The sequence below is a fragment of the Plectropomus leopardus genome, chromosome 3 (genome assembly GCF_026936395.1).
Source record: "Plectropomus leopardus strain MGB_pleo_1.0 chromosome 3, ASM2693639v1, whole genome shotgun sequence".
Lineage (NCBI taxonomy): Eukaryota > Metazoa > Chordata > Actinopteri > Perciformes > Serranidae > Plectropomus > Plectropomus leopardus.
The window spans coordinates 38627757-38642500 of NC_142178.1; the positions used below are offsets into that span (position 1 = coordinate 38627757).

The 14744-nt window shown below is 36.8% G+C and overlaps 1 protein-coding gene across 6 annotated transcripts in view; it reads right to left on the reverse strand.

Moving 5' to 3' along the window:
• Positions 1 to 14744, reverse strand: part of socs7 (suppressor of cytokine signaling 7) — a 54451-nt gene that overhangs the window by 16015 nt on the left and 23692 nt on the right. For 5 of the 6 annotated variants that reach the window (XM_088075010.1, XM_088075004.1, XM_088075006.1 and 2 more), the window contains 4 exons: positions 13137 to 13234; positions 10718 to 10900; positions 6729 to 8763; positions 3984 to 4063 (listed from right to left, as the gene is read on the reverse strand). In XM_088075010.1, the coding sequence (XP_087931136.1) occupies positions 3984 to 4063; positions 6729 to 8272 (1624 nt within the window). In that variant the 5' untranslated portion in view covers positions 8273 to 8763; positions 10718 to 10900; positions 13137 to 13234. The remainder of the gene's footprint in view (positions 1 to 3983; positions 4064 to 6728; positions 8764 to 10717; positions 10901 to 13136; positions 13235 to 14744) is intronic. The other variant, XM_088075009.1, reaches the window with a different exon arrangement.

The following is a 14744-nucleotide window of genomic DNA, read 5'->3' on the forward strand; positions in this document are numbered from 1 at the left end:
AAAAATTGGATAAATGTCCATAAAAATGTATTATTATTATTATTATTATTATTATTATTATTATTATTATTATTATTATTATTATTATTATTATTACTACAAAAATACAAAAATATTTATTTTTCAGAAATTTGCTCAGGTCATTTTGCCCAGTTTTTCCTTTTTTCACTTTTTAAAAAAAAAAAACAATTTTACCAATTGTTTTTATTTATTTTTGACACAACTTGCAAATATACATCAACCTATAACTGCTGTTAAAATCACAACACATAAATATCAAGGCAGTCAAAGACAGGTTAAAATAAAAAGAAAAAAAGGAAAAGGACATAATAACAAATAATTATTATTATTTTATAATTATTACTATATATATATTTTTTTTTATTTTATATTACAGAACTTTTGCTCAGGTCATTTGCTTGTTTTTGTTTTACTTTTTGTTGCTTATTTTCTAATTTCCTCATGATTTTAAAAGAAATCAAGCCAAATTGCTCAGATTTCAAAGGGTTAACTCCTTCAGCTGGCAGCTTACTGGCCTTCTCCCAAAAGTATGTAAACCTATAAAACCTTCAAAAACATGGGAAAAGGCGATAAGCAAGCTGATCAGGAATCTTCCACAGGCTGCAAGAAATTAGTAGATGTGGAATCAAAAAGGGGGGAAATATAACTAAATTTATAATTACCATAATTACAAAAATTATGTCACAGAATTATTGTAATTTTCAGGCATTTTTCCAGGTCTTTTCTCTCTCTCTTTTTTAGTAATTTTCAGATAATTTTCTAATTTTCACTAAATTCTTGCTACTTTGTTTTTCTTTTTTTTTAATCGCTCATTTGTGCTTCTCAATTCAATTTGCTTTATTGGCATGAATGTTTTTGCCAAATTGCTTCTCTCTGTGTTGTTGAAGGAAAAAAACGTTTTCTCAGGTTTCAAAGGGTTAAAGTTTGTGTCTAATTGCTGGTTCGGCCTGTGCAGCTCGTGTGTTCATTACAGATATCACCAGATTCAGGAAGTGCATTTAGCAAAAACTGCGAGCGATGTGGGGCTCCGTGACGTGCCGCGGAGCCCTGCGGACGGCAAACAGGACGATTCTCATAAAGTCAGCGAAATAATTTCTGCCAGCTGAGCTGCAGACCTCCTCACCCTTCTTACCCAAAGGCCTTTTGTGTCTTTTCTTATCTGGTGCTCCAGTTACTGACTGGTAGGAACAGTTAAAGGTTGCAGATTTAGAAATGTGGAGCGTTTTTAACCCTTTGAAACCTGAGCGAATTTGCTTTGTTTCAGTCAAAAACAGGGGAAGAAACAAGAGAGGAAATGACCCAAAAATTAGCAAGAAATTAGTGAAAGAAGCACAAGAAAATTACAAAATAAATAAATGTTTTTTTTTATATAATTTTCATTTAATTTAATCTTATTTTCACTCCCTTCATACTGTTACCACCCAGCATTTACTTTTTCTTTTTTATTTATTTATTTATTTGTTTATTTATTCTCCAAAAAAATGTATTGTATTATTATTATTATTATTGCTACTTAATTCACTCCCTTAATACTATTATCACCAGTGGTTTTATTTTTTATTTTATTTTAATCTATTTATTTCCCCAAACATGTACTGCTAATACTGTACTATTACTAATTCCCAAACATATTGCTATTATTGTATTATTGCTATCCTTACCATTGTTATCATTGTTATTACTGTTGTTATTTTCGTTATTAGTATTCGTATCATTAGTATATCAATATTGTTATTTTATCATTTTATTTTATTCTATTCTGATTTTTTCCTTGCACAAAAAGGCAATCACATATTCATGGGTGCCATATTTTGTAAATCCCATATTAGAAATATGAGATCATTTTTTCTCCTTTTCTCTTGTTTTTCTTTTCCTTTTTTTATTTTTTTATTTATTTTTATTTTCTATGTATTATGTGTTAAAAGGCTGCGATCATGTGACCAGTGTGCTGACAGGAGCAAACAATGAGGTGGTCCCAGACTTTTATATCGTATTTTATAGCATAAATATTTTTCAAAAGTTTTTAAATTTTAAATTGGGCAAAACTGACCCCCAACATTATGGAGGGTTTGAAAGCCCCACATGTAAATATTTTGTGAAAGCAACATTGGTTAACCCTTCAATATTGTCGAAATATAAATATTGAGGTATGATATTTGATTTTTGCCCTATCAGCCCGCACTATGTCAATATGATATGATGCTCTTTCAAAAGTTTATTACACTAATTAAGTCCAATAAAGGAAGTTTCATAATGAAAAAAAAAGCTTTCAAATACTTTAAAAAGATGTTTTAAATTTTAAAATGAGTCAAATTGACCCACAACATTTAAAAATGTCAGCATTTGACAGCCCCACAAGCAAATATTTTGTAAAATCAACTTTAGTCAACCCTAAAATATTGACAAAATATAAATTTGAATATATATTTTATAAATTGTGAGTGTTTGGTCAAAAATATTCTAATTTTTTGTATCACCCAGCCCCATATAAACATTTAAAGATGCCATCTCAAAAATAAAACAATTGAGGGCTTTTTAAAAAATATTTTGTTCATTTTTTAAAAAATATTTCAAGCAAAAGTGAAAAAACAGTTATAGCACAACAATTGTGATTATTTCTGCTTTTCTCTTTTTCATGTGGAAAGAAGGGGAGTATTTTAGGGTTTTGGATCACTGAATGGGAGAAAAAAGTGTTTTGAGGATGTCACCTTAGACTTTTGAGACTGTGATGGTCATTTTTCACCATTTTCACACTTTTAATATGTGAAAGTATTGATCAATAATGAGATAAATCAAACAGTATTTAACTGCAGAGAGTCTGTAGTGGAGTGTGTTGTGTCAGGGTTTAACCAAAGTTACAGCCAAAATTATTTTAATGTAAATGCACATCGCTTCCAAATATCTGTTATCGGTATTATTAACTACATATAATCGGTATCGGCCCTGAAAAACCAGTTTAGGTCGACCTCTTCTCTGCATGTCATCACTGTGTCTTTGTTTTTGCAAATTAAACTTAAATTAAAAGGTCAAACCCACAATATTGTCACAGTATAAATATGGAGGTCTTTGGTCAAAATATTTGATTTTTGCCATTTCACGCAGCTCTATGTAAACATTTAAAGGTGCTATTTTAAAAAAAAAAAATTTTTGGATATTTGGTTCATTCAAAAAAAAAAAAATAGCAAAACTAACAACTAACCAAAAATTTTTTTCTACTTTGTATGTGACAGAAAGTGGAGTATTTTTAGGTTTTTGGATTGTTGATGAAGAGAAAAAAGCGATTTGAGGGCGTCACCTCGAGATTTAGGAAACTGTGATGGGTATTTTTCACCGTTTTGTACTTTTTACAGGTGAAACTATTGATGAATAATGAGAATAATCTTGTGCTGCAGAGAGTTTGTAGTGGAGCGTTTTGTGTCAGGGAGCTTTTCAGGAGAGAAAACATTTCTGAGCGAACCAAAGTTACAGCCAAAACATTTTTTTATTGTAAATGCATATCTGAAACAAATATAGGTCGACCCCTAATCTGTCTGCCATCACTGTGTCTTTGTTATTAATAAAGGTCAACCCTGTAATATTGTTACAGTAAAAATATGGAAGGAAAATATTGTAATATTTGATTTTGATTTTTTACATTTAAAGGTGAAAAAAATCTACATTTTGGATATTTGGTTCATTCAACAACAACAAAAATTAGTTACAGCCCCAACATTGTGATGATTTTCTTTTTCTCGTTTGTATGTGACAGAAAGTGGAGTATTTTTAGGTTTTTAGGTTGTTGATGAGGAGGAAAAATCGATCTGAGGACATCATTTTCATACTTTTTTACATGCAAAACTATTGATGAATAATGAGAAAAATCTCGTGCTGCAGAGAGTTTGTAGTGGAGTGTGTTGTGTCAGGGGGGCTTTTTAGGAAGGAAAGCATTTCTGAGTGAAGCCGAAGCGGCGAGCAGCTCTTACCCGTGAAAGCAGAGAGGGAGGCGGAGAGGGAGGCGGGGGAGAAGGCACTGTGGGCCCTGGTCAGTCTGGGCTGGCTGTGGCTGCAGGACACACATCAAAACACAGAAGAAGAAGAAGAAGAAGGAGAACATGAGGCGAGAGTTCGAGTGCAGAGAAGAAGAAGCTGCAGAGGTTCAGATATTAGCTTTTCGGTGTATGTGAGAGCAGTTTTGGGTCCTGCAGCTTTTTTAAACTTTTTCTGTTTGATGCGCTCAGCTCTGGCAGTCGACTTTCTGAAGCGATGTTTTTTTAATCATGTGAGCGTGCTGCTGTGAATAATGACGAAGCAGTGAGGAGGATACGGGGTGACAGGCCACAAAGGTTTCAAACATCTCCGCATCTGATAACATGCAGCACTGAAAAAGTTATGTTTGGGGGACGGCCGACAGGCTGCCAGCTGAAGTTCAGACCTTTGAAACCCGAGCAAATTCCATTTTTCAACAGACCGCGGTCTGTCTTTTTTCGATATGACGTTTCGATATGCCGCAGTGTCATTTTTCAACACTTTTTCTGTGGTATGACTTTTTTCAAAATGACCCATAACAACTTTTTTCGACATATCACAATTTTTTCGACCTTTTTTTCAGCATACAGCAGTATGACCTTTTGCAACATGCCATACCATGATTACTTTTTTGACATTCCCCAGTATTATGTTTTTTCCCATCATGGGCAGATGGTAGTGAGCAACTTAACAAGAAAAATGGCAGAAAAATTCTTAAGAAATTATTAGAAAATAAGCAACAAAAAAGTTAAAAATAATAATAATAATAATAATAATAATAATAATAGTAATAAATACAAAAAAAACATGCAAATGACCTGAGCAAAAGTTCTTTAAAATAAAATAAAAATATTTTTAGTGATAATAATAATAATAATAATAATAATAATAATAATAATAATAATAATAATAATAATAATAATAAAAATATAATTATTATTATTATTATTATTATTATTATTATTATTATTATAACCATTTTTAAATATATTTTTTTAGGAATCCCCCATTTTTAAGCTACTTTTCAGGGTCATTTTCTTATCACCTTTTACCAATTTCTTTACAATATTTCTTGTTAAGTTGCTTATGACCTTTTTTCTATTGTTATGGAAAGAAATCAAATAAATCTGCTCGAGTTTCAAAGGTGTAAATACTTGTTTAAGGCTTCTGAAAGCAACACAAGAAAACTCATGGTGATCCAGGTTTCAAAGGGTTAATTAACGCCATTAGAAAACAATGGCTGCAAAAATAAAGTCGACAGCAGAATGAAAACGACTCAGAGAGGAATCAACATGTGGACTCTGAATAAGACCTTAAATGTGTCGTTTCTTTTGTGCGTATTGGATCAGTGTGAGGTTTTCTGCAGGACTTCCTCGTGACGACAGCTAACCTCCCGAACTGTATCTCTATTTTATTTCCCCTGTATGGACTCCCACTTTGGGGAATTGTTACAAATCTAAAAAACAACAAAAAGACACCTGAAACAGAAATGTCGGACATGTTTATGGTTACAAGATGCTGATTTTGCAGCTTTAGAAAACAATGATTTCACAGCTCAAAACAAATATAAATGCCACAGCAGAATGACAACAAACTGGAAAAGAATCAACATGTCTGGACTCTGAATAAATCCTAAAAAACAGTGATTAGATTCAAGATGCATCGCTTGTTTTAACCCTTTAAAACATGAGCAAAATGGCTTGATTTACTCAAATCAAACTCAATCTGATGTACTCAAGTACATTCAATCAGTGGTGGAATGTAAAGTACTGTGCTTAAGTATGACTTTGAGGTACTTGTACTTTACCTGAGTATTTAATTTCAGTGCCACTTAATACTTTTACTCAAATACATTTCAGGGGGACATATTGTACTTTTTACTTCACTACATTTATCTGACAGCTTTAGTTACTTCACAGATTCAGATTTTTGCATGAAAACCAAACGAAGGGTTTATAAATTTTGATGTTTGTTACAAACTAAATCAACCAAACAGTTTTACAAGTAAAGCTGCCACAGTTAGTTGATAAATCAGCCAATGAATTTACAGAAAGAATGAATTGCCTTTTTTGTTGCTATTTTTTATATATATATTTGAGTTGAGGGTTGTTATTTTCAGTTTTGTTTATAATTTTTAAGTTTTGTTTTTGTTTTTTTAAAAGTTTTTCCCTTTTTTTCAAGTAATTTGTTAAATTTTGGGGATTTTTTTTTCTTTTTTTGAAAATAGTTTTGCAAGTTTTTTTTTGATGTTTTATCTTCTTTTTAATGTGATTTTTGTTTTTTTATTTCCTTTTTTATTTTTATATTTGGGGTGGGTACGTTTTCATTACTTAGATTTTGTTTTTAATTTTTTTTATTTTAATAATTTTGAGTTTTTCTTTTTTAGATTTTTCTGCACTGGGTACTTTTACTGTTACCGTTTTTTTTTTTAAAGTACCGTTTTCAGGACGTTTACTTGTAACAGGGTGTTCGCACAGTATTAGTACTTTTACTCCAGTAAATGATCTGAACACTTCACCCATTGCTCTTATGTTATAAAATTACTTTTGATTCTCGGGTACATTAGGCCTAAATATCACGTACTTTCTATCGAAGTAATACTGCAATAGGTGACTTTAACTTCTACCAAAGTCATTTTCTGCTGAGATACTTCGGTTCTCGGGTCCACCTGTTCACAGTGACACTGATCTGCGGGTGCTCACCTGTCTGCGTCCTGCTCAGCTCCAGCGGTGCTCGCCATGTCCACCAGACTCCCGGCAGAAGACACCGAGTAGGTCACGGAGGGCCTCTTGTCCAGCAGGTGGTTGGAGCCGCTGCAGCTTTTAGTCCGGAACAGTTTGCTCAGTCGGATCTTTAACGAGCCCTTTTTGGACTTCCCCGAAACTTTGAGCGTCTTTTCCCCTGCGGCGGTCCAGCCGGTGGGAGTCCGCGGCGCGCTGGCGCACCTCTCCGGCCGCCTCCTGGGTGTGGACGCCTGGCTCAGGTTGGGGCTCGTGGCCCACGGTGAGCTCTGGACCGGCGTGTGTGACTGTGACGCGGCTGACACCTGGCCCACAACAACCTCTGAATCCCCGGAGCTTACCTGCGGGCTGGCTGAGCTCCCGTGGAGGCTGCACACCTGCGCGCCAACGTGCGCCGCCGCCGCCGCCGCCGCCTCGGTCCCCTCCACCTGCCGCCTCAGCTCCACCTGGAAGCCGCTGATGGAGAAAGCTCCGGACATTTTCTGAACTATCTCCCTCTTCCTGTTGAGGAGAAACTCGCGGCGTCCGTTCTCATCGTCCGGCTCCCCCTCCGGGCACTCGTCCATGCCCAGGCCGTCCCCGCTCCCCAGCCCCTCCAGCACCAACAGAGCGTCGCTGGTCTCTGTGGGGTCATCCCCGGGCTCGACCCCCCCTCCTGCCGGCCTGTGTGCGCCCTGACACGAGCACTGCGGGAGCTCGCCTGCTTTGAGCAGCATCTTGGGCACCGCACCGACCCCCAGCTCCCCGAACCGCCGGGCCAGCTCAAACACGGCTCCCTCTCGGTCCCTGGAGGCCCATTTGGAGTCGATCACGGTGATTGGGTTGGATCTCTCCGACAACAAGGGCCACTCGGGCGGGGTGGTGATGAGTCTGTGCCGGCGGCAGAGCTCCGCGGCTCCCTGCAGCTCCGCGGTGACCGGAGGATGCGCGCCCCACGTCCGGTCCAGCAGGTTCTGCTGCTGCTGCTGCAGCTGCTGCTGCTGCTGCTGGACGCCTCCGGGGCTGATGGTGTTGTTATTAACAGCGGGGCCGGAGCATCCTGAGCCCGGGCTCTGCTCCAAACCCCCAGCATCCCTCTGCTGATTCCGACGGTCTAAGTCTAAAATCCCCTCTCCGTTGCGCATGATGTTGGAGAAAACCAGCAGCTGAGGCCGCAGGCCGGGGCTGGGAGCGAAGTCAAAGCTCTGGGCCTCCATGGGGCTCTGCGGCGGAGGAGGCACGGCGGACAGCGGCGCTCGGCTTTCGGCGTCAGGTGCAGCCGTGCCCTCGCCGCTCGGCTGCGCTTTGTTCAGGCGGCCGCCGGGATGCTCGAGGCCCGCCGTCGGATCTCGGCTGATATCCAGCCCCGCTTTGACGCCGCTGTGAGCCAGCACCTCCTTCCCCAGCCCCGCCACCACTCCTCCCGGCGGCAGGTTCCCGTTTTCCGCGTCCAGGCGGTCATCCTCGGCCGCGGAAACCAGGCGCATCAACACGAAATCGGGCGACATATCCTGCGCGTTGTTCATAATTATTCCTCAGGATCGCGAAACGAGAATCGAGAGGCGAGCTGCTCTTATTCACATCGCTAACCGCGGAGATCTGGGTCCTATAATAAAGAAAGGGCCAAGCCGCCGCTGCCTCCCATAAACAGGCTGAGAGCGAAAATGCCAAAAAAGATATCAGGCGATGTTTTCATCCTCCTCCGCTACGACAGCGCAGCGTCCATCTGTCAGATGTCGGGGAAATGAGCGCAGTTTGCTCCCGGTGGCAGCAGGCGGACCCCTGGGTCAGACATGCGGTCTGATTAGAGCAGAATAAAAGCCAGCAGAGTCTCCCTCCGGTCAGTGACCACAGTCTGCCTCTGTGCTCAGGCCCCACCCGCTCCTCCTCCTCAGCCCATAACACCGCTTTATGAGCGCCGATGATGGGAACCATAAATTAGTCTGTGGCGTTTTAATATCACAGAGCTGCACCTGATTCAGAGCCACATCTCAACAGCTGATCTCTGTTTTCAGTCCTTAAAAACGCCACAAAAATATCCAATAATAACAATCAAATAAACACTGAATTCATATTTTCTGTAATATGCATTCAAGAATCCACATCCTCTCGTTTTTACATTTTTCTTAATTTTATCTGCAATATTTTAATATATCTGATGCTAAAACTCATCTTTTTTTTGTCAGGACCGTTTGGGGTCATTTATTTATTTGCAATTCAGCTATTTATTCTTGCAATTGAAGGCTAAATGGAAACATTTTTCCAAACTGCAACAACATATTTTATGCGTAAATATATATATTTGTACGTACATATGTGTATATTTAATATTTACATAAAAAATTCTCAGACGTAACGCTGCATATATCAAAGAGACACTCCCCTGATGATGTCATAGTGATGTCATCCGGGTCATTTTTGATTATTTAGGGTGCAGACTTTTTTTAGGATGTTGCATTTACTGTTTGACTCAACATATTTTCATTACATTTTTTTATCTGCAATATTTTAATATTTCTGAAGCTAATACTCCATTTTTTTTCTTTTTTAAAAAACATTTGGGGAGCATTTGGGGTCATTTATTTAATTGCAATTTGGCTATGTATTCTTGCAAATAAAGGCTAAATGGAAACATTTTTCCAAACTGCAACAACATATTTTAAGTTAAAAAAATATTCGGTGAAATCAGTATTTTCATTAAAACTTCTCAGATGTAATGCTGCACATGTCAAAGAGGCACTCCCCTGATGACATCATAGTGATGTCAGTTTTTTTATTATTAGGAATAGGTACAGGGTGAGGTCAGTTTATCTGGGACATCAGATAAAATGGGAATAATAAGATTTTTTTTATTGGTTGTAGGATGTTGCATTTAATGTTTAACTCAAAATATGTTCGTTATATTTAATTAATTTTATCTGTATATCTTGTAAAAGTTATTTCACCTGCCAAAAACAGCTGTCTGAAATTGAAAAAGAAAAATAATTATGATTTTCTAATGTGTAGCTTATCATTATTAATTTAATTTGAGGGGTTTTACACATAATGCGACTGGTGATGGAATTTTAGAAATTTTTTGTTTGCCAAATGAACAGTGTAAATTGTACAGCTTAAAAATGTAATTATAACAATTTTAAATGGTTACATTTTTGCGTTTCAATTTATTGATTTATTTTTTTTACAGTGCTACATTTTAGGGTGACTGTGACAGAGCTGTGTAGGAATATGTCAAACCAAACAGACTGAAACTAACGTGCAGTTTATCACAATGTACAATTATTTTCTCATGTACAATTGGTGTAAAAAAATTTAACTGTTGAGTTTTGCATCTTGTTTATACTGTTAATATTGTTCTTTTTTCTTTATTTATCTTTTACATAACTACTCTGATAATGCTGCTGCTGTAATAATGCAGATTTCACCATTGTGACTTATCTTATTTTATTTTTATTATAATAATAATACTACTACTACTACTAATAATAATAATAATAATAATAAATCTTATTCATAGAGCGTTTTTCAAATTACTTTCAAATAATTTACAAAAGTTAAAGAAAGATTGTAAAATTGAAAACACTACAAAACACAATAAATTAACTCTGTGTTATTTAGTGTCAGACCAAATAATCAATCTTTTGAAGAAAATAATCAGCAGATTAATCCATAATGAAAATAATTATTGGTTCAAAATGAGCTCCACTTTAACCAACTACCAACTCAAATCCTGCTTTTTACATCAAAACATGAGTCAAAATCATTTAATAATATCATATATAAAGTATAACAGTCACAGGGGACGTTTTTTCTGCGTGGAGTATTTCTATTTTTAATAATTTGTACATTTTCCTGATAACATATGTAACATTTCCAATGCAGGACTTTACCTTGTAACAGAGTATTTTTACTGCGTGGCCTCAGTACTTTGACAGCGTCTACTTTAACGTGTCCAGGTCTGTTTTATGGCTCACCTTAATGAGGTGCTGGGAGCAGAAGTGGTTCTCTCTGGCTTTCTCCCAGAAATCAGAATGACTTAATATCAACTTCATTAAGTCCTCCGTCAGACTGTCAGTCTCTCGGCCTCGTGGACTCTTTCTCCGCTGCATTCAGGACGCTTCCTCACCACTTTTTCTGTTCGCCATCTTCTTCTTCCTCTGAAATAACAAAGAAATTAATTTAATCTCATGAATATTATTTACAACAAACATCAGAGTACTGAATACCACAAAACGTCTGTTCATGTTTTATCTAAATAGGAGAAAACACAACGGGCTTCATGCAGGAAACAATATACAAATAAATTGTCTCTTATTTTTGCTCATACAGGATTTCTTCTTATTTTGTTAATGCCCATTGATGATGTCCTTTTTTTTTTTTTTTTGCTTTTTTTCTTGGGTGAGAAAAACTTTTACACGTGGACCTCAGCATTTATACCAAGAGAAGAAAAAAAATATTAAAAAATAAATAAATACCACTTAATCACATTTAAATAATCAGAGTAATTATAATAACTGGATTATTAATTTCAGGGCTAAAGAAATACCAGTAAGTGCACTGATGTAATTTCTCTGCTGATCAGTGCACTTTAAAGGTACTTTTTTTTTTACTCCACTGGTATTATTAGATAACTACTTTACAAATTAAGTATTTTTACACAAATCATATGAAAATACACAAGTGCAGCTCAGTTCACTGCTGGTCATTGACATATGCCAGAGTCTCATAATCCACCCACCCAGAAATTTAAATCAGCATTTAAAATTTGAAAAATAATTCATTTTTTGTGTTTTTGTCATTAAAATAACAGTGGCATTTTGTTAAAAGGCATTTAAAAGATTTAAAATTCTCGATATGAATTAATATTTTGTATTTATGATTAAAAAGGAAGTTGGTTAAAAGATTGAAAATAACAAAAAAAGGAAAAAGGAAAGTAAGTCAGTAACTATTCCATATTATTATTATTTTTATGGCAGTTTTAGAAAGAGGACATTTTTGTCCCTACAGGAGGCGGTCTCAGTTAATGTTATTAATCCTCTGGAGTACAAATTTCATAACATCAAGAAAAAGAAAAAACAGACATAAAATTTTGGTTGGAATGAAAATCAGCTTAACAAATTATAAGTAGAATTCTTATAATATATAAATATAAAACTACGTCACAAAAAATAGAAAAGAAAATATACGTTTGTGCATATTTTCAGGTAATGTAGTAATTTTTTTAAAAACTTTTTTAAAATTTGGGGATCATTTTTTGTTAAGTTTCTCGCTGCCTGCTTCCAGTGTTTTTGGAAGAATTAAAGTCAATTTGCTCAGGTTTAGAAGTGTTTAACTTTCGGCTGCTGTGATTGGTTGATTGATTTGATGACGGACAGCTGAGTTCCTGCCCGTCGTTTTCTCCGCCTGCACGCCCGAGCAGTGTGTGACGCCAACCTCACCAAACTGCAGCGTGTTGCACGCTCGCGGTGTTCACACACAGCGTTGTTGCTGTGACGCTTCTGCGTCGCTGCGTGCTGCTGTGAGTTCTCTATGTCCGTATTTATAAACACAAACTCTCCTGCAGCTCCTGCATCATCAACATGGTCCTGCAAATGTTACACAATAAAATGCCTTCTGACAGCATCTGATGGGATTCTGTCAACAGAGATGTTGTAAGCGGGCTTTTATTTTGAAACATAAGCAGGGAAGTTTGAATAAAACAGACTTCTTTGTATTTCTTTATCTCTGTGACAGAGAAAGACATTAAACTGTAATAAAAGGTCGTATAGAGTCGGTATAATTATCAGAAGACCATTTTAAATGTCAATGTCTGCCAACGACCACGAAATCAGCAAACCGCTATTTCTTTAGATGTGCCGCAGCTGATCAGCAGCTGAGACGCCGGACCAGCTCTGCTCACGCAGGCGGTGTGTGTGTGTGTGTGTGTGTGTGTGTGTGTGTGTGTGTGTCTGTCTGCTGCAATGTGCTATTGTTGTTGTTGTTGTGTGTTTTCCGGTAATGACTTCAGGCCAACGTGGCCTTACGGTAGAGGCTACATCACCACCTTTTCTTGGCATGCGCGTCACAGCCTGCGTTTGTGTTTTGGTGTGGACAAAGATGTTTTTTTAAATACTGTTACTTCAACTATTACTATTATGTTTCTAAAAAATACCCGTGTACATGTAGACTAGACCATAATCAACACTGTCAACAGAGTCTCTGAATATCTCCACCCTGGAAGGAGTTTTCCTAAATATCCATTTTCAGTGACAAAAAACTCTGTTTGTGTGCGTACAAAAGGCCAAAATACACAGAAAAAACTATGTTTAAATGTTTAAAAGTACCCATGTGTATGTGTGGACCGAGCCTCAGACAGCACACACACACACACAGATTTCAGTCTGTGGTACACACCCAGTGAGAGCTCTGACCGTCAATAACAACACTGAGCTGCATTAACGCTGAGCAGCAGGCAGATGGCGCTGCAGGCCGTCCAGCAGTGATGGATGAAGCTGCGGGGGAAACAGATAATGAAGAGAGAGCGGATGAAGAGCCATTAATCCTCACCGTGTGTGTGTGTGTGTTCACATGAGAGCCACAGAGCAGAAGAAGGCGGTGTGTGTTCGTATCCGAGGAGTAATCAAACTAACGACCTGCCCCGCGGAGCTGGATGTTGATGTGATGCAGCCCGCAGGTCAAAGGTCAGCGGCGCGCAGCATTACCGTTACACCGCTGTGTTTTAAGGTTCTGTGCTGCAGGTTTTTTGTTTGTTTTGTCCCGCCATGTGCATCTAATCGCATTGTTTTGATTTGTCTCATTTGAGTTTTAAGTGAATTTGTGTAACATTTTGGATTTTAAAAAGCAGAGCAGGAAAAGAAAAGAGCACTGAAAGATGTTAAAATGATCTTATTAATTTGTCTTGTTGAATCTCGTTTTTGCTCAAACTGTTTTGTCTTTTCGTTTTATTTTATTGCATTTTATCTCATAAGGACTCATTTCTTTATTTTATTTGTTCACTTTAAAACAGGCTCTTTATCTTTAAGAGAAAACTTTTGACGGAAGGAAAAAGCATCGAGTCATTTCTTCAAAACTTGAACTAATTTTAGGAAATGAATCGTTTAGTGTGTACCAGCCGAATGTAAAAATGCCATGTATGCGTGGTATGATGTGTTTTTCTTTTCCTAGAATCTTCCCTCTCTCTACAATATTTTATTTTTTTTATTTTTATTTTATTTTATATAATATATTTTAATAGATTGCTCATAGAAGCATTTTTCTTTTGTTTATTTATTTATGTTTATTGATGCTTGGTGATTTAGTGCTTTGTTGCACTTGATACGTTTGCATCCAATTTCGTTGTACATGTACAATGACAATAAAGATAATTTATTCTCAATCTTGTAAATGAATCTCTATGTAAGAATAAAAATGTACCCCAATTATTTAAAGTAATCATGATTAAAAAACTTGAATTTGTGTGGATTCAGAGCATGACACTGATAAATAACTGTGTATTTATCGTCTCAGTGCTCTTTTGCAGCGTCTCCTGGAAAACAGTCTGTCATCACAGATTTTGGTTTTGGTTTCTGTGCATGAAAAATTACACCAAACCTCGCAACCTAACTGTGACGCCAAAACGTCAGGAATCCCCGGCCAAACGTTACCGCAGCAGGAAGCTGTGTGCCAGAAGATAGAATAATAATTATAATAATTATAATAATAATACATTTTAATTATAAAGCACTTTTCAAGAAAGTCAAAGACGCTTTGTGTAGTAAAAAAGGATCAAAGAATAAAATTAAAAACATAAGAAGATAGATGTATTAAGCAAGAAAAGGGAAAATATAATCTAAACTTTGTTTTTGTGCTTTTTTTAGTTTACTTTATTTTAATTTAGTTGTCCACTGTAAGTCTGTAATCTGTCCTGTAATATGCTGATGAATGTAAAATAAAGTAAAATAAAGTTTAAAAGACAAAATTCTAAAAAATGGGTTATGCGTGGTGGCGTGAGCGGGTGGGGGG